Source organism: Haliotis rufescens, unplaced genomic scaffold, assembly GCF_023055435.1.
Source record: "Haliotis rufescens isolate VD_foot unplaced genomic scaffold, xgHalRufe1.0.p SCAF_36, whole genome shotgun sequence".
NCBI classification, from domain to species: Eukaryota; Metazoa; Mollusca; class Gastropoda; order Lepetellida; family Haliotidae; genus Haliotis; species Haliotis rufescens.
In genome coordinates this window covers 3,137,639-3,158,739 of record NW_025964068.1, presented here as the reverse complement: position 1 = coordinate 3,158,739, position 21,101 = coordinate 3,137,639, and the positions used below count along the sequence as shown (strand labels likewise).

The 21,101-nt window shown below is 42.7% G+C and overlaps 1 protein-coding gene across 2 annotated transcripts in view; it reads right to left on the bottom strand.

The window, feature by feature from the left end:
• Positions 1–20,814, bottom strand: part of LOC124147734 (neurogenic locus notch homolog protein 1-like) — a 63,817-nt gene extending 43,003 nt beyond the window's left edge. The window contains exons 1-12 of one of the 2 annotated variants that reach the window (XM_048381168.1): positions 20,590–20,814; positions 7,947–8,163; positions 6,722–7,240; positions 6,179–6,211; positions 5,221–5,739; positions 3,495–3,620; positions 2,933–3,052; positions 2,702–2,815; positions 1,293–1,409; positions 907–1,017; positions 540–656; positions 178–240 (exon numbers count right to left, since the gene is read on the bottom strand). In XM_048381168.1, coding sequence (XP_048237125.1) covers positions 178–240; positions 540–656; positions 907–1,017; positions 1,293–1,409; positions 2,702–2,815; positions 2,933–3,052; positions 3,495–3,620; positions 5,221–5,739; positions 6,179–6,211; positions 6,722–7,240; positions 7,947–8,148 — 2,041 coding nt within the window. In that variant the 5' untranslated portion in view covers positions 8,149–8,163; positions 20,590–20,814. The remainder of the gene's footprint in view (positions 1–177; positions 241–539; positions 657–906; positions 1,018–1,292; positions 1,410–2,701; positions 2,816–2,932; positions 3,053–3,494; positions 3,621–5,220; positions 5,740–6,178; positions 6,212–6,721; positions 7,241–7,946; positions 8,164–20,589) is intronic. The other variant, XM_048381169.1, reaches the window with a different exon arrangement.
• Between the last annotated feature and the right edge of the window lie 287 nt (positions 20,815–21,101).

Here is a 21,101-nt window from a genome sequence, read left to right as displayed (position 1 = left end):
GGATAACCGTGTGGAACAAAGTTTGAATTTGCCACGGCTTGCTCATTTCGTATTCTTAAGCAGAAATGACCATTTGCTTTGTATTTACATTTACATCCAAAAGTAGATCATAACGATCAATATAACAAGAATAGAGACATGAAGTGAAGCACAGTAATAACGCTCGCGTGCACTGACCCCTAGTCTGACAGTTGATGCCGGTATAGCCAATTCTGCATCGTCCAAAGGAGCCTGAAAGAGCTGTTCCGCCATTTTGACAGTTAATATCAGCGCTTGTGCACACCAAAAGCAATATTGGTCTCCATAAATACAAACATATTTGGATAATATTCAATTTTGAATAACCACGAGTTATGTGCAAACCTACATGACGTGTAACAAAGTTTGAATTTGCCATGGCTTGCTCATTATGAATTCTTAAGCAGAGGTGACCATTTGCTTTGTATTTACATTTACATCCAAAGGTAGATCATAACGATAAATATAACAAGAATAGAGACATGAAGTGAAGGACGGTAATAACGCTCGCGTGCACTGACCCCTAGTCTGACAGTTGGTGCCTGTATAGCCAGTTCTGCAGCTGCACGCGCAACGCCCAAAGGAGCCAGAAACAGCTGTTCCGCCATTTTGACAGTTAATGTCAGCGCTTGTGCACACTAAAAGCAAAAATGGTCTCAATATAACAAAATATACCAGGCTGATATTCAGTTTTGAAAATTCAATATTGATGTATTCTTACATTACATATTATGGTTTGAATTTGCAAGATCTCGTTCTTTACAAATTGTTAAGATTTTTATCATTTTGCTTTTCAGGTATAGTAACATGAAAAAGTAGATGGTAATGAGAATGATTTCAAGAGGATATATAAAGTGAGGACCAGTCATTACGCTCGCACGCACTGACCTCTGGTCTGGCAGTTGGTGCCGGTGTAGCCAGTTCTGCAGTTACACACGCATTGCCGAAAGGAGTTAGACACAGCGCCGTTTTGACAGTTAATGTCAGCGCTTGTGCAAACTAAAAAGAATATTGGTATCAGTAAATCCCGACATATTTGGCTTGAATGTGTTTTTGTCATATATATTTTTGTTATTCCTCGTTCATTCTAACTGAAAAGAATGTTGACTATTTTGCTTTTCTGGTATAGCTAGAACACAAAGTAAATGGTCATAAAAATTATATCAAGAAGATTCATAAAATGAAAGGGAGAAATCAGAATAGATATGTTTCTTTTGATATGAAAGTGATGTAATATTAGGAAGCAGAACACAGGAAGAGTGACTTGAACTTACCTCTTGTCTCGCACATGGAACCAGAATATCCTGGGTTACATACACATCGACATCCGAGGCCGTCATCCTGGGCGTTACCGTTGAGGCATCCGATCAGGGCATTTGTACAGACGAGCACTATAACAACGGTGAGGCATGCTGATCTTAAACCTTCAACAGGATTATTACTGTCATCTCAAAAGTGGTGATACATTGCAGAATTTAGTCTACTTGGGGAAAGTTTCAGTAATTTACATAATACTGCCACTAAATGTTGTCTAACCGAATCACTGACTGACTGGCTGTCGAACCAATCACTGACTGACTGGCCGTCAAACCAATCACTGATACGACCAAAAGTCATATCTCAGTAGGATAAGCGGAGTCAATAACCTTGTCCAAGGAAACAACACAGTGACTTGCATGATATGCATCTTGAAATGGAAGATTTGAAATGATTATTAATAAATAAGGGTTAGATACATATTGTCTCATATGGTGATGTCTCTCTGTCAAAGATTATGGCTTTTTACGAAATACTCTGTATTGATGAGGATGGTCACATTGCGGTCGAGACTTTTTACTGAGGCTGACTTATTTTCAATGGTCCGCCCCTTTCCAATCAGGGACTGACTGACTGTCTTACCAATCACAGACTGACTGACTGTCTTACCAATCACAGACTGACTGACTGTCTTACCAATCACAGACTGACTGGCTGTCTTACCAATCACAGACTGACTGGCTGTCTTACCAATCACAGACTGACTGACTGTCTTACCAATCACAGACTGACTGACTGTCTTACCAATCACAGACTGACTGACTGTCTTACCAATCACAGACTGACTGACTGTCTCACCAATCACAGACTGACTGACTGTCTTACCAATCACAGACTGACTGGCTGTTTTACCAATCACAGACTGACTGACTGTCTTACCAATCACAGACTGACTGGCTGTTTTACCGATCACAGACTGACTGACTGTCTTACCAATCACAGACTGACTGACTGTCTTACCAATCACAGACTGACTGGCTGTTTTACCGATCACAGACTGACTGGCTGTTTTACCGATCACAGACTGACTGACTGTCTTACCAATCACAGACTGACTGGCTGTTTTACCGATCACAGACTGACTGACTGTCTTACCAATCACAGACTGACTGACTGTCTTACCAATCACAGACTGACTGGCTGTTTTACCGATCACAGACTGACTGACTGTCTTACCAATCACAGACTGACTGACTGTCTTACCAATCACAGACTGACTGGCTGTTTTACCGATCACAGACTGACTGACTGTCTTACCAATCACAGACTGACTGACTGTCTTACCAATCACAGACTGACTGGCTGTTTTACCGATCACAGACTGACTGACTAAACCGGTAAATTGACTCTTTCCATCCCCACTCACCCCGGGTGTCACAGCGTGTTCCGGTCCAGTCGGCGCTGCATGTACAGCGACAGTTGCCCAAGGAGTCAGCTTGAGCGACACCACTGATGCAGCCAATCAGAGCGTTCGTACATACTGTGGTGAAAATAATTACATTTCAATGACGGAATATTCGTGTTGGATGGCACATACTCAGGCACGCACTCACACACTCACACACTCACACACGCACACACGCACACACACACTTACCACGGTTCTCACACCTGGCACCAGAGTATCCAGCGTTGCAGAAACAGCGACATACATTGGAGCTGTCGAGGTTAGCATTACCGTTGATGCATCCAATATCAGCATTTGTACAAGACGGGGCTGTAACAGTCTAGAAGGCTTAGACAACGCATTTAACTCAACAGAACTAACTTACTTTATCAGCCTGTCGTACCTCAGGTCGGCTGACTGACACATTCGTAACCAGATGAAAATAAAATGTCGGTATCGATAACAATTATCAAAATCTTTAAATTCATTATAATGACATAGATAATGCAAATTGACTATTCATAAAGTAATGTAGAAATATATTAATGCACAAATAGTCATCCATTCTTGTAACAGCCACGCACTTCTGGAATAAAATCAGTTATTAAACGATCCTCCTTATTTAATGTGATGTGTCTTCATATAACATGCCTCTTTGGATGGACTTGATTTGAATTACATAAAGTTGCTCTTAACAACCTGTAAAGGGAAGTAACCCACAGTGTGAGGCCCGTGAAGGGCAACCAACGACATATACAGGGAGATAACCTACGGTTGGGGACACCGCAGGTAGGTCCGGTGTAGCCTGGGTTGCATAAGCATCTGCAAACACCGTTTGAGTCGAACCCAGCGTTGCCGTTCACGCAATTAGCGATGGTGTTGTCGCACAATATCCTACCTGAAAGAATATTTAGAGGTATCATTTATAATAAACAGTACTGGAGGCTCAGTGTATAGAATCGTCAGTCAGCAAGTCATTGAATCATACCGAATAAATGTTTGAAACTGCTTTTCTTGTACTGTGATGAAATGCTTGATTATTCATCTTATGTACTGAATAATAAACAGTTGGTTATAACAATATAACAGTTAGTCTGTCGTACAAGCAGCAGCAGCAGCAGCAGCAGCAGTAGTAGTATACGTAGTAGTAGTAGTTGTTGTTGGTTGTTGTTGATGTGGTGGTGGTGGTGGTGGTTTTGTTTTGTAAATGGCAGTGGTTGTTCTGTGGTGGTGACAGTGGTGATTCCAGTAATAGTATGAGTAGTAGCAGCAGCAACAGTAGAAGTAGAAGTCGTAGTCAAAGAATATTAGTAATGGAAGTAGTAACTGATTGATTGTCATTCTAGAAGTTGGTGACTCAGTAAGAAAACGTACAACTTTATGGACAACAACTTCTGGTTTATTGCATATCGCCATGTTTCGGTGTATAAGGTATAATATATGCAGGATATGTTGTGATGTAGATTCTTACACCGTTATCAAGCTGGAGTGACAACAACCAAGTGATGAGAGGTATAATATATGCATGATATGTTGTGATGTAGATTCTTACACCGTTATCAAGCTGGAGTGACAACAACCAAGTGATGAGAGGTATAATATATGCATGATATGTTGTGATGTAGATTCTTACACCGTTATCAAGCTGGAGTGACAACAACCAAGTGATGAGAGGTATAATATATGCAGGATATGTTGTGATGTAGATTCTTACACCGTTATCAAGCTGGAGTGACAACAATCAAGTGATGAGAGGTATAATATATGCAGGATATGTTGTGATGTAGATTCTTACACCGTTATCAAGCTGGAGTGACAACAACCAAGTGATGAGAGGTATAATATATGCAGGACATGTTGTGATGAGCAACAGATTAACATTGATAACAGGTAATAGATAACAAGTAGCATACAGATTATTGGATGAAGCCAGATGTACAGTGAGAATAACAAACAGCACACGGGTAATGAAGCAAGTGGGTAATGAAGCCAGATGTACAGTGAGGATAAGGAAAAAACGGATTAAACAGTTGTGACAATCTGATAGGGTCCTTATTAAAATTATCTTCATAGGGAGACGACATGTTGATACGACATGTTGATCGAAGGTTTGTGACGGCGTAAGTGCTGACGTTTGGCTGACAGGAATTGGATTTTGTTAAACTGAATGTGATGTCTAGGGAAACTTGGCTGGTGGTCTGAGAGGGCTGAATTGTTGTCTGCTTTAGCTGTCGAAGACTTATGTTCCTTGATGCGAGTATCTACTGGACGGGAGCTTTCACCAATGTACGAGGCGCCACAGCATTGTTGGTGGTGGTAGTTGTGGTCTTCATTTCATGTCTGGTGATAGTAGCAGTGGTTGACATACAGGTAGTTGGGGTAATCAGAGTGGCACTGTTAGAGTTTGTAGTGGTAGTTGTAATTGTAGTGTTGTGTGTTAGTGTTAGTGTTAGTGTTAGTGTTAGTGTTAGTGGTCACAGTAGTATCCAAGCACCTACCTCCACAGAGCAATAAGCTGAAGTCAACAGAATACAGGTCAAGGTAGGTGTCAATCTGGAACACGTTGTCTTGGTTGTTGCCAGCAAGGCTGACAAGATCCGAGCTGCTGATATCGTCACCGACGCCGATAACGACAATCTCATATCCTGCACTACGGGCGGAGCTGACAGCGTTGATGGCGTTGTTCAAACTGAGTGGAGGACCATCGGTGACGAGAATTAGTGCCTTCGAGTTGCTTCTCCCGGCCTGGTCCAGGAGTCTCTGGGCCTCGACAACGCCGCTTGTTGTCCTGGTCCCGCTTAGAGGAAAGTCCAAACCATTTATCTCGGCTTTTACTACCATCTTGTTGGTGTTCGGGGCAGCCTGACTGCCGATCTCGGTACCAAAGATAGTCACGCCAATGGCGTTGGAAACGTTCTCATAACGATGGATGGCGCTCTTCAGATAGGCCTTGACGATGTCCTGGTGGTGGCAGAGACTGTCGGAACCATCAACCACGAACATAAAATCACGACAATCTGAAAAAGAAAAACATTTATTGTGTAGATTCCTAGAGAATCTAGCAACTAATATGAGAACAACGTTGCTGCAACCCAATTGCAATTTATTATGAAACGAGGTTTTCTGTACGAGAAGTGACACAGTTGTCCCAGTGGTCTAAGGCTAGCCTGAGTTGCGTCCCTTAGCAGTGGGAGGATGTTTTTGTCATGTCAACAACTCATAAAGATACTCTAAAAAATCTATCAATGTTCATTTATCGTGCTATGTTAATTAGAATATGACCTGTTAAACGGATATGTAACCACTCCCGAAAACAGAATTGTACTATGGGCCTGAGGCCTTTCAGTATGGAATAAAACGTATCCTATCCTATATGTTTTTGATAAAGCTGAACATAAGCACTGTTATTTTATGCCTGTAAGTATATTGTAAATACTGTCATCCCGAAACACTTACTGGACGTGGCTCCGATCCCGGGGAGAATGACACCTGCAACAGAACATGAGATCATTGTAGATCTGCCACAATCACCCTCCGAGACGAACAGCATTTTCTACATATTACTGGCATACGTTCCCCCCTGTCACATGACACATACAAACCTTCTTTGGTAAACCATTTGTCAATGCAAATCAGTAATAAGGTAATTTCAACAGAAGAAACCCGAATCAGCAACATATTTAGATTTATATTAATGAACATGTCATCTTTCATTGCCAGTCTACAAAATCACAATCAATCCAGTACAACTGAATGTAGTCCAATACAACTGAATGTATTCCAATACAACTCAATGTAGTCCTAAACAACTCAATGTTGTCCAATACAACTCAATGTAATCCAAAATAACTCAATGTATTCCAGTACAACTCAATATATTCCAATGCAACTCAATTTAGTTCAATACAACTAAATGCAATCCAGTACAAGTCAATTCAATCGCAATTTTACAAATCTGTGATCAAAGGAAGTCCTTCCATTAACACCTGTAATACCCACCTGGGCACATGAGGATGTCGCTCCAGTCGATGGAAGTGTTACCGTCCTGGATCCGACTTGAAATCTTCTTCTGTAGGCTGATTTGGGGTTCCTCAATTCCAAGGCTGATGATGAAGATGCCCTCCAACCAAGACAGAAGAGCCTCGTTGACGGTTGCGTGGAGGTTGTAGGGACAGCCGTCGGAGATGACAACGATGACGTTACCTTCCTTCTTGTACTGTTCTAGAAGCTGCCGTGAGCGTCTTAGGGCCGTTGTTAGTTCTGTCTTGTCCCTTGGTTGCTGTAGGTTGTCGATGTCGTTGTACAACTGTTGGAGCTGAGCGTTGTTGCGAGTTTGGAGAGGCATCTCACGGTAGATGCCGTCGCTGAAGAAGAGGACACCAACGTCGGTGCCAGCGAAAGAAGATGTCACGGATCTGATTTCACGCTTCAAGTAATCCTTGGCCTTCTGGAAGCCATTCAAAGAGACGCTGTCGGAACCATCGACGACGAAGACAACGTTCACGGGGCATCTCTTGACTTAAATACAAAGACGAAGCTGTTCTTGTTATGGTCAAAGGCATACCATACTGTTATTCCCCTTACTTCAAAGTCAAATTTTCAGTTGCTAATGGCAAAGAAAATGAATCTAGTACATGTTTATTTAACGTATGCTACAGATATTTGGCCGATAAAGCGTGATGTCATTTTAGAATCCTAACCTGGAGAAACAAATAAGGTAGGGGGGTCTATACATTAAATAGACACCCTTTCTCCGATGTAGTTATGTCCCGTGATTCGGCATCTAATGGGTTTGCTGCGCAGAGCTGCGTCCCCATTAAGTGTCAGAAGAATCCTAGGATCGCGAGTTCAAATCCCAGATTCGCCCTGATTATGTTTCTAGGTTTGTCAGCACCCTACATGTGCTTGTGGGTTTCACCACAGTGGTAAACTCCTGAAACCAGCATCATTTTGGGCTTTCCTCCCACACAAAGTTGTCACGCCGTGATTTGACTGGAATACTAGACAAAGCAGCCTTGAACCTAACTCACTCATTCAACCATTCATTACCCTTTTGTTTCCATTATGATTTATTTGATATTTGCACACAGATTCAAACGTCACGGTTTTTTAGTATTGACGCATTTCATTCTATTTTAACTACTTGCTTTTGAAATTTGAATTCACAGGCACCGTTGTTGACTACCTTCTCCTATTGCCAACTCAGATCCACGTGTTTACATACCTTTAGTTGATCCCCAGTTGTAAAACTCGAAACCCCAACTCCTGGCCGTAGGTTTAGATTTTGGCCTCATTTGTTGACCAGCAAGTGAGTCCACCCATCCCCTAAGTAGTTTGGCGTCTTGACCATAGTTCCCCGTGAGTGCCCCGGCGTGAGCGTGACCTGCCAGGCACACGATGGCGCATACCGCCATCCACATCTCCATTCCTTTGGTGTCTTGCTGAATTAAAGAAAGTACATTTGCAATTAATTGAATTTTACTGCAAACGTCCATCTATCCGTCTTGCAATTATGCTCTTCCCTGTATTGCGTTGGTCAATTATGTGGGTGGGGTGTGTCCAGGTGTCTAGTACTCTTGGTTGCCTCATGTTATAAGGCTGCGTGTCTGTCTGCGAGTGTTCATTGGGCGTGGGTTCCCAGATAAACCCTCGTTATGCTCCTTGGCTGTCACAAAAGGGGCTAGGGGCTTACTTTTGGAATTAAAAGGCAAGTTTTCGTGTAACCGGACAGTTTTTAAAACGCCTTGAACCAAAAGATTACGATTTTATATTGCTTGTCCACTGAGTTACCAAGCCGCAGTTTAACATGACTACCCCACCCAGACACGGTATACTGACTCCGAGTCCTTGTATATGGCTCTTAATGCTGGGCGCCAGGCAGGGTAACAACAAGTACCATCTGTTAACGGCGTTTGGCATGACGCGGCCGATGATCGAACCCCCGACCTTCCGCTCTCCTGGCAGACGCTCTACCACTAGACCACGGAGGTTGTCGATAAGATGCGGACTGGAAGCGGCCGATAAGATGCGGACTAAGATACACATTATGGTACGTCTGAAATCTTTCTATGTGAATTAACTAAATGGGTTGAAAAATTCAAATCCTAAAGTGTATTTAAATTCAAGTCTTTTTATGTAGGACACAACCCGACACTTGGTTAAACTTACTTTGAAGAAACACAAGGCGTCGTTAATAATAAAGTGTTAAAAACTTAAGCTGATCAGTGGAACCATAAGGAGATACTCGGCTTTGGTCAATTGCAGAACATTGGATACAAAATTGCCGCTAAGTCAAATGATTTGATGAACATAATCTTTCAGTTTATGTTCCATTTCTGGTGTACCCCGTCGTGATATGGCTGGAATATTGCTCAAAGCGGCGTAAAACCATACTCACTCACTCACTCACTCACTCAGTTTATGTTCACTCTAATTAAACAGGTACAATGTCACAAAATGTTCAGCGTCAACACCTTCACTACAAATAGCCCCGCCTTGAGAAAGGCTTACTTACGCTGTGGGGAATTATACATAATAACTAATTCTACATTAGAACACGCGTACTACTCGCATTGATTATAAATAACAACTCATACTTGTGTACAGATGATAGAATACATGTTCTGTTGGAACCACTTGACTCACATCACTGCCAGGAGAATTAAAGAACCATTCAAATGCATCTCTTGTATTAAAGATGATTAAATAAAACCAAACTTTGGTCTAGGGTAGTGATACTGCAACACCATCTCTGCACACTGGTATATATATAAAAACTAAAACATACCTTTAAAGTCTGCACTACGAAAGTTCTTTACGAAAGTAGTGTACAACAGGACAATCAGAAAACGTCTAGTCACTTGGCCGTTTGTCCGAGCACTAGTCGTGTTAAAAGTTGGATTAATCTAGTCACACAATTCAAGAGGGGCACTTCATAGGCCTACGTCATTTTACCAAATGGCATGAGAATGTGTTTGTTTAGGGATGCGTGATTTGAAAGTTTCATGGGTTGTTCAAACTAGAAGCTATCGTGTCCAGGCTAATTGCAGGGCCACCACACTGTACGTTCATTGAGCGTTAATTGGGGATAAGGGGGACAGAAGAGACATGACGGGACTTGGCGTTTGTTCTTGGGGTGGAGCTCACATCCACGGTGTTAACTGGCCTCTGGCGACCTGTGACGTCATGGCCCGCCTCAAGAAATCCTGTAGCTACCACGGAGAAGCTTGTTGACAGGACCGCATGAAATTTCCACTTACACAATGGCTTCATGAGGTTAAAAAAATCCGCTCTTTAAAACAAAAATGTTTTCCATAAAGAAATATGTTATTTTCAAAACATTAACATGCCTACCAGACCAGGATCTGATGCCAGGTGTAAAGCAAATAAGTCATTTTGCTATTACTATATATATATCGATACGAAATGTTTATGAACATTATATCTTTACAATGTCTTTATGAAATAGTAAATGTAATCGTTCATACTTTATTCAGAAATAATAGCTGACAAATACTTCACTCTCACGCCAACCCTCTTAAAGCAACCATGCAACGGTAGATATTACTATATCCACTTGGGATACGATCAATGTGCCTCAGGCGCATTGCGGGTACCAGATGTAGTGACTGCTCTAAGCTGTTGTCATGAGAATACTATTCGATATTGCCATTGCAAAAACAATTCCAACCACAAACAAAACAAAAGTTCTCTGAGTTTTGGAAGGTGAAATATGTCAGCATTCTATTAAAACCTAAGTAACATGATAGTTAGGGGTGCAAAGACGACTCACACTGTTTTAGATTTCCAATATAAGAACTGTAGATCGGATGATATTTCGATCATCGGAGGTACAAACCGTACTATCATTATTGTTATAGTTATAATAATGATAACGATAATTTAGTGATTACTGTGTAACATCGTTAACCCGAAGTTCAGATGACCAACGTCGATGCATCGAATTGACCAATGTTAGGCCATTCTCAAGTGACATCGTAAGCGATATATGGGGCAAAGTAGGGTTGAGTTCACCAGGGTTCAGTGTACAGTCGAACACATGTCTATAAGTCATGTAGCATTCAGTATTCTCTACTCGCCGTACATTGGACCACAGACGTAGCGGTTAAAGTTAAGGGGTTATGTGATTCAAAAATGACCTTTCTCTAAACCTTTATACCACATGGTTTATATTTATACACACCAATGTAGGTTTTAAACACGATGTGTGGGGGACGCATAAGAACTTAGCAATCCAATTAAGAATGAAGAATAGATATTTCTGCCTCCTACAAACTAACGACAACGCTGAGACGAGCGGCGACCTGTGGGCATGTGAAGGGCAAGCATCCAGAGAATAATAGTCGTCCCGTGCATTGAAGAACGCCAAGCAAACAACATGTGCCCCGCGATGTTGATGCTGATAAGGAGTATTTGGTCGTCACGCCTATCCACGTTTACTATTCGGGAGGAGGTCAAGAAACCCCCCATCTTTTTAAACTTTTGCAGCAGAGCGATACCCAGATTGAGGCACCCTCACCCAATAGGATATCTCTTATCGTTTCGATGTGTTTAGGTACAGCTGTAAGTTACTTTCCGGATTATTACAGTTCCCACTTTCACACACACCTTCCGTGGTTTAATTACGTCTTTTGATCTTCAAACAAGGTGACGCGGTTCGTGTTTATATGGGTAAGAGTTTCACAAGCTGAGGACGGCCAGTTCATGTTTACTCGGTTGGGAATGACGGGGGTCATTTCTCGGGGACTTTACAGATTGTGTACGAAGAATTCCTCAGTGTGTAAGTGACACGGTGACGTATTAATACGGTCACGGATTACGTCATTGTTTGTTTGATTATTTGTTTGTTTAACGCGTATTCAGCAATATTCTAGTTATATCATGGCGGCCTGAACATAATGGTGTCTGGAAGCAGACTATCCAGTCAATGATATAAAGGCCAAGGTCCCACCCCGTCGGAGAAGCATAACGGGCAATCACGCCACCGTGTCTGACCACCCGATCCATTTTAGTCGCCTCTTATGACCTGCATACCTATGGGGACCTATAGTCGTACCTGAAATCACCACACCAGACAGAAATCAGAAACAATCAAAGCTTGTACATTTATTTCAGTGACTCGTCTACAGAACAGACAGAGCATTGTTTTAATGTTGGAAGCATTGGTATGAAATCTGTGAAACACAACAACTATATTATTAACTGATCAACTAGATTCTACGACAATGGCACGCACAGTTGCAAAATCGGACACTCGTTTGATGGGGTTGCATATATGTAAGTGTCAGTCGATATGAGGCATTCGTTTCTCAACGTTTACAAGAGCGGTGACTAAGGGTCGGTCAATAAATGTTCGATAAATGAATGGCGATCTGGGACTGACCCCCTATTGTAAGACAGTTGATAGGTTAAGAAAGGCGTTTTGTAATATTGGATTGGTGCACGTGTTGAATACCGTTGGTAGAAGTAACACAAGCTTTGTCTGTGGAGGAATAAGTATATAACATCTGGGAATGGTTTACTCAACAAGCATCTATGTCCGCAAAATCGAGGTGAATTAAAGTATTCATTGAAAGTATTATTATTGCGCTGAAGTGTATGTTTTAAACCAAATACCCCGTGATTATAGATACACATAACCACAATTTAGATGGGGTGTGTCTCTTCGGACACAAACTGACAGACATGAAAGTGTACCCCTGCAGAGGAACTGTTTTAACTGTTCAGGTGACATTGAGTCACATGTACGTTTTCACTGCGTTTTATATATATATATATACGGGCAATCACGCCACCGTGTGTATATATATTTAATCATGTGTTTCGGTATTTAAAGTGTATACAGGCATTATTTATTATGATCAAATGTACAGAGCTAATCCCTGTCTTGGCCAGATACACTTCTCAGGTGCTGATAGGGGAAGGAGGTCTCCTTATATTAGGGACATATCAGTAACACGGCGTAACCTTAGCATTAAACAATGTAATGACTGCCATCCAAGCACCAGTGAAAACACTCCCCCTCCCAGGATTCAGCTTTGATAGTCGTCTACCACCTCCTCGCGGACAAATGTAGCCTCCATCTAACTTAGAAATTTACAACAATGTTTTGTTTTTATACAAACAAATTTAAACTTTAGAAAAATATTCAATTTTTGAAATACCTACGTACTTTCCAAAGGAGTTTGCTATCTGTGTTACTAATCTAGCCACATTGTCACCAATGTGATATTTGCTTTTCTTTGATTGAAGGGACAGTTGTTCTGTGTGGAGAAATGTCTTAAAACTACATGCCCTTTCCACATCCAGTATGTCATTATCTGAGAAAAACTGTAGTTCACCATGGTGCAGCGATTTCCCACGTAGTGCTACACGGCAACTCAAATGGGGGCTTTCTGGTTGGATTGGGTTCACCATGTAATGGTTTACAAGTATCACCATTTCTGATGTTATAATAACCACCCGCCGGCAAATCAACATTATTTAATCACATTATCGTACAATCATGTATCAGTCATTGAAGATGTTACTAAATGCCTAGAAAGGGAGACAACTTTAAAGGTTACCATCCATTGATGCAGGAAACCTAATATGAGTATGCTTTTCTAACATGAGAATAAACGATGGTGTTCGCATAATTTAGAAAATATATAATGCATTGGTTCTAGAGTAAATCTAAAGATCACAATGAATGATCTTGATTTCCTGTACTTAATCAACGGATTATATCTCGAACGCTACCATTGTTTACGTTTACATTGACCGATGTCTGGTGTTTCTTCACATGAAGACAGACCGACCAGTATCCGGTGTTTCTCCCCATCAAGACTGATGATTTGGTTGTACCCTACAGTTATCTTAGTATTCAAAGATGCAATGTTAAAGTATGGACGTTACGATGTCCCTAGCTAAGATCGGTTTTTGAAAGAGGCCTTGGACACCCATGTAGTATTTCCCAACAGAAATATATCTTGGACACCCATGTAGTATTTCCCAACAGAAATATATCTTGGATACCTCTGTAGTATTTCCCAATAAAAATATATCTTGGACACCCATGTAGTATTTCCCAATAGAAATATATCTGGGACGCGCATGTAGTATTTCCCAATAGAAATATATCTCGGACACCTATGTAGTATATCCCAACAGAAATATATCTGGGACGCGCATGTAGTATTTCCCAATAGAAATATGTCTCGGACACCCATGTAGTATTTCCCAATAGAAATATATCTGGGACGCGCATGTAATATTTCCCAATAGAAATATATCTGGGACGCGCATGTAGTATTTCCCAGTAGAAATATGTCTCGGACACCCATGTAGTATTTCCCAAAAGAAATATGTCTCGGACACCCATGTAGTATTTCCCAATAGAAATATGTCTCGGCCGCCATCTGTGGAAGCAACTGAACCACTAAGTCTGCCCGGCATCTCTCCCCGAAGTATGACCGCTTATCCACTGTGTGTTGTTCTCTTCGTGGGGGACAAGCAATTAACAAGTAGTTGAACACGGTACTGTCACAATGCCTAGACGTAGCACAATACGAGAGGCGAGTGCTTTGCAACAAATCATCCCAATAGTCATTTCATTTTCTCGAGGGATGCCAATTTTAATAATGCTTACAGGATATCTGAACGCATGGTTTTATTGTGTTCAATACTTTGACATTAGCTTGCAGCCGTCATAGCGCTTTGGTCGCTTTGTGGATTGGGGATCTTGTCGAATGATATGTAACTGGTCAGTTTCACAGTTATACGCACAAATTAGCAATATGACATTGTCAATGTACTGACTGTGAAACTGTGAACGACACGCTCTAACACAACATGGACAATATATTTACACAAAACACACTTGTAAATCCTGAAAGGCAACAGAAACAGATGTGGATAAGGATTAGGATGTGCTCCCTGCATTCAAAGGTTAAAACGTGACACAAGATGGCTGGCGTTACATATCCCTCGCACCAAACTGGCAACCGACCTCTGACATTACTGAATACATTCACACAAGTACAAGTCAGCCGCTATGCTTTGTGTGAGCAGAATCATCTCTCAGTGACGCTTTTTGTGAGCGGAATCATCTTTCAGTGACGCTTTGTGTGAGCAGAATCATCTCCCACTGACGCTGTGTGTGTGCAGAATCATCTCTCAGTGACGCTGTGTGTGAGTAGAATCATCTCTCAGTGACGCTTTGTGTGAGCGGAATCATCTCTCAGTGACGCTGTGTGTGTGCAGAATCATCTCTCAGTGACGCTTTGTGTGAGCGGAATCATCTCTCAGTGACGCTTTGTGTGAGCAGAATCATCTCTCAGTGACGCTGTGTGTGAGTAGAATCATCTCTCAGTGACGCTTTGTGTGAGCGGAATCATCTATCAGTGACGCTTTGTGTGAGCGGAATCATCTCTCAGTGACGCTTTGTGTGAGCGGAATCATCTCTCAGTGACGCTTTGTGTGAGCAGAATCATCTCTCAGTGACGCTTTTTGTGAGAAGAATCACCTCTCAGTGACGCTTTGTGTGAGCGGAATCATCTCTCAGTGACGCTTTGTGTGAGCAGAATCATCTCTCAGTGACGCTTTGTGCGAGTAGAATCACCTCTCAGTGACGCTGTGTGTGAGTAGAATCATCTCTCAGTGACGCTTTGTGTGAGCGGAATCATCTCTCAGTGACGCTTTGTGTGAGCAGAATCATCTCTCAGTGACGCTGTGTGTGAGTAGAATCATCTCTCAGTGACGCTTTGTGTGAGCGGAATCATCTCTCAGTGACGCTTTGTGTGAGCGGAATCATCTCTCAGTAACGCTTTGTGTGAGCGGAATCATCTCTCAGTGACGCTGTGTGTGTGTAGAATCATCTCTCAGTGACGCTTTGTGTGAGCGGAATCATCTCTCAGTGACGCTTTGTGTGAGTAGAATCATCTCTAAGTGACGCTTTGTGTGAGCAGAATCATCTCTCAGTGACGCTTTGTGCGAGTAGAATCATCTCTCAGTGACGCTGTGTGTGAGTGGAATCATCTCTCAGTGACGCTTTTTGTGAGCGGAATCATCTCTCAGTGACGCTTTGTGTGAGCAGAATAATCTCTCAGTAACGCTTTGTGTGAGCGGAATCATCTCTCAGTGACGCTGTGTGTGAGTAGAATCATCTCTCAGTGACGCTTTGTGTGAGCGGAATCATCTCTCAGTGACGCTTTGTGTGAGCGGAATCATCTCTCAGTAACGCTTTGTGTGAGCGGAATCATCTCTCAGTGACGCTGTGTGTGAGTAGAATTATCTCTCAGTGACGCTGTGTGTGAGTAGAAGCATCTCTCAGTGACGCTTTGTGTGAGCGGAATCATCTCTCAGTGACGCTGTGTGTGAGCAGAATCATCTCTCAGTGACGCTTTGTGTGAGCGGAATCATCTCTCAGTGACGCTTTGTGCGAGTAGAATCATCTCTCAGTGACGCTTTCTGTGAGCGGAATCATCTCTCAGTGACGCTTTGTGTGAGCAGAATCATCTCTCAGTGACGCTTTGTGTGAGTAGAATCATCTCTCAGTGACGCTTTGTGTGAGCAGAATCATCTCTCAGTGACGCTTTTTGTGAGCAGAATCACCTCTCAGTGACGCTTTCTGTGAGTAGAATCATCTCTCAGTGACGCTTTGTGTGAGTAGAATCATCTCTCAGTGACGCTTTGTGTGAACGGAATCATCTCTCAGTGACGCTTTGTGCGAGTAGAATCATCACTCAGTGACGCTGTGTGTGAGTAGAATCATCTCTCAGTGACGCTTTGTGTGAGCGGAATCATCTCTCAGTGACGCTGTGTGTGAGTAGAATCATCTCTCAGTGACGCTTTGTGCGAGTAGAATCATCTCTCAGTGACGCTTTGTGTGAGCGGAATCATCTCTCAGTGACGCTCTGTGTGAGTAGAATCATCACTCAGTGACGCTGTGTCAGCAGAATAATCTCTCAGTGACGCTGTGTGAGCAGAATCACCTCTCATTGACGCTTTGTTTGAGCAGAATGATCTCTCAGTGACGCTTTGTGTGAGTAGAATCATCTCTCAGTGACGCTTTGTGTGAGCAGAATCATCTCTCAGTGACGCTTTGTGTGAGCAGAATCATCTCTCAGTGACGCTTTGTGTGAGCGGAATCATCTCTCAGTGACGCTTTGTGTGAGTAGAATCATCTCTCAGTGACGCTTTGTGTCAGCGGAATCACCTTAGTGACGCTTTTTGTGAGCGGAATCATCTCTCAGTGACGCTTTGTGTGAGCGGAATCATCTCTCAGTGACGCTTTGTTTGAGCGGAATCATCTCTCAGTGACGCTTTTTTGAGCAGAATCATCTCTCAGTGACGCTTTCTGTGAGCAGAATCACCTCTCAGTGACGCTTTGTGTGAGCGGAATCATCTCTCAGTGACGCTTTGTGTGAGCGGAATCATCTCTCAGTGACGCTTTGTGTGAGCAGAATCATCTCTCAGTGACGCTTTGTGCGAGTAGAATCACCTCTCAGTGACGCTTTCTGTGAGCAGAATCACCTCTCAGTGACGCTTTGTGAGAGCGGAATCATCTCTCAGTGACGCTTTGTGTGAGCGGAATCATCTCTCAGTGACGCTTTGTGTGAGCAGAATCATCTCTCAGTGACGCTGTGTGAGTAGAATCATCTATCAGTGACGCTTTGTGTGAGCGGAATCATCTCTCAGTGACGCTTTGTGTGAGTAGAATCATCTCTCACTGACGACATGCGATTTTTTTCTCAAAAACACCTTGATACATTCCTTTAGCAGTTAAAGTGACATTTAGCATTCAGGTGTTAGATGGACGTACTTTGGCTTAATTTACTATTCTGTTTAAACTGCATATGAACTGATGAATGGACTAAAAAGAATATTTTCCAGTAGTCATTTTTTTTACATTTTAGGTCTTTAATTGGGGGTATTTGGTTTTATATTAATTTAATAATGTTATATAAAATACTGAATGGTTTCCTAAAATTCCTATTGATCAATATTAGTAGTTACCAATAATCAAACTGGACAGTTATTGAGAGTACTACATACACAACACAACACCCAGATTATTCCTGCTTCCTGCATTCAAAAACTGCATGACCTTGGGACCTATTTTGGCAAATTTGGCTCGCACGCACGAACGCACGCACGCACGCACGAAATCACACATTTAAATAAAAAATATTCTGATATGACCTTTAGAAAAGTTAAATATCAGAACCGATCCGGGACGAGCGTTGTATTTACTTTGCGAACGCTGGGGTCAAAGCAGGCACACAGGTCAGCAAGCATCCCACTTTTCAGATCTGTGTAAATAAAAGCCTAATTCTGAAGTAATTCTGGGAAATGTTTTCCTCTTGTAATAGCGTAACGCTGTGATGATGGACAAACAGTACGCTCAGACCTGATCGTCCTGCAGCTGACTGTATGGCCATATATTCCGTTGAGTGTACTATTAGTAATCGTAGCCGACAAAAAAACCCATCTTGTCGATTACTGACATCAAATGATTCAAGGGAAATACATTTTCCCACATAATCGCTATTTCGAGAGAGACAGGCGAAGAGACAGTGCTGATACGCTCGGGGCTAAGCAGTGTTGTTATCTCGAGACAATGCTGATACGTCCGTGCTAACTGTACAGTGACGTTATGTCAAGACAGTGCTGATACGTCCGGGGCTAAACAGTTACAGTGACGTTATGTCGAGACAGTGCTGATACGTCCGGGGCTAAACAGTTACAGTGACGTTATGTCGAGACAATGCTGATACGCCCGGGGCTAAACAGTTACAGTGACGTTATGTCGAGACAGTGCTGATACGTCCGGGGCTAAACAGATACAGTGACGTTATGTCAAGACAGTGCTGATACGTCCGGGGCTAAACAGATACAGTGACGTTATGTCAAGACAGTGCTGATACGTCCGGGGCTAAACAGTTACAGTGACGTTATGTCAAGACACTGCTGATACGTCTTGGGCTATACAGTGACGTTATGCCGATACAGTGCTGATACGCCCGGGGCTAAACAGTTACAGTGAAATTATGTCAAGACAGTGCTGGTACGTCTGGGCTAAACAGTTACAGTGACGTTATGACAAGACAGTGCTGATACGCCCGGGGCTAACCACTTACAGTGACGTTATGTCAAGACAGTGCTGATACGTCTTGGGCTATACAGTGACGTTATGTCAAGACAGTGCTGATACGTCTTGGGCTATACAGTGAAATTATGTCAAGACAGTGCTGGTACGTCCGGGGCTAAACAGTTACAGTGACGTTATGTCAAGACAGTGCTGATACGTCTTGGGCTATACAGTGACGTTATGCCGAGACACTGCTGATACGTCTTGGGCTATACAGTGACGTTATGCCGAGACACTGCTGATACGTCTTGGGCTATACAGTGACGTTATGCCGAGACACTGCTGATACGTCTTGGGCTAAACAGTTACAGTGACGTTATGTCAAGACAGTGCTGGTACGTCCGGGCTAAACAGCTACAGTGACTTTATGTCAAGACACTGCTGATACGTCTTGGGCTATACAGTGACGTTATGCCGAGACACTGCTGATACCTCTTGGGCTATACAGTGACGTTATGCCGAGACACTGCTGATACGCCCGGGGCTAAACAGCTACAGTGACTTTATGTCAAGACAGTGCTGATACGTCCGGGGCTAAACAGTTACAGTGACGTTATGCCGAGACACTGCTGATACGTCTTGGGCTAAACAGTTACAGTGAAATTATGTCAAGACAGTGCTGGTACGTCCGGGGCTAAACAGTTACAGTGACGTTATGTCAAGACAGTGCTGATACGCCCGGGGCTAAACAGTTACAGTGACGTTTTGTCAAGACAGTGCTGATACATCCGGGGCTAAACAGTGACGTTATGTCAAGACTGTGCTGATACGTCTTGGGCTATACAGTGACGTTTTGTCAAGACAGTGCTGATACATCCGGGGCTAAACAGTTACAGTGACGTTATGTCAAGACAGTGCTGATACGCCCGGGGCTAAACAGTTACAGTGACGTTTTGTCAAGACAGTGCTGATACATCCGGGGCTAAACAGTGACGTTATGTCAAGACTGTGCTGATACGTCTTGGGCCATACAGTGACGTTATGTCAAGACAGTGCTGATACGTCCGGGCTAAACAGTTACAGTGACGTTATGTCAAGACAGTGCTGATACGCCCGGGGCTAAACAGTTACAGTGACGTTTTGTCAAGACAGTGCTGATACATCCGGGGCTAAACAGTGACGTTTTGTCAAGACAGTGCTGATACATCCGGGGCTATACAGTGACGTTATGTCGAGATAGTGCTGATACGTTTTCGTTATGGGCTATACAGTTACAGTGACGTTATGTCGAGACACTGCTGATACGGCCGGGGCTAAACAGTTACAGTGACGTTATGTCAAGACAGTGCTGATACGTCTGGGCTAAACAGTTACAGTGACGTTATGTCAAGACAGTGCTGATACGTCTGGGCTAAACAGTTACAGTGACGTTATGTCAAGACAGTGCTTTCAAGTCTGGGGTTGAACAGTGACGTTATGTCAAGACAGTGACGTTAACACGGTCTCACTATGGTGGTAGATAATACGTTTCAATGAATAATCTGTTAATTGCTGACGACGTTGAATTCGTGCTTTTAAGATGGTCTGTAATCTTTGAAAACTGAATTCGAAAAGTTACCAAGTATATTTCTTATCAGAATTTATGTCGTATATGCATTCACGTGAAAAGCAATATTCAATGTATCAATACAATGCATTAAAACAATACTCAATCATGAAGCGCTATGAAACTTACGAGGCATTGATAATCATTGATGAGATATGGTGTACTTACCTGATCGCTGCTGTGTTGTAAATAGATCCTAATCAGATATACGTAGGGTCCCTTGAAGACGAGAGATAATGCAAAGGAGACGTCTTAGACGGCAGATGCGGCCTTTTATATGTAGGACGACGGGTACGAGTCATTGCAATAAGCCTTGCATCATGGCTGCAAGGACTTGCGAATTATCAGTACCGTGTGTATGAAAGGAGCCACGCCTGTGTGTACCCGAAACCAGGGGCGATAATTAGCAAAGCCTGATTACGAAGTGTTTAAACCAGCATTTGATTGGTTCAAATTGCACAAGATGAAAAACACGTGGGATCTGATACCACCATTGGTCAAACAATCTCCGGCATTGCCTCGCGCGCACACCGTAGTGAAGTCTGGCGAATTTAAAACAAACAGAGGCAGGCCTACATCTTATTTGCCCTTTTATAATTACTGGAATTTTGCGCGTACCTTGTGCGACAGCGAATACAGTTGTGAATTATCTGTGAAAGTGCTGGGGTTGTGTGTTTGCT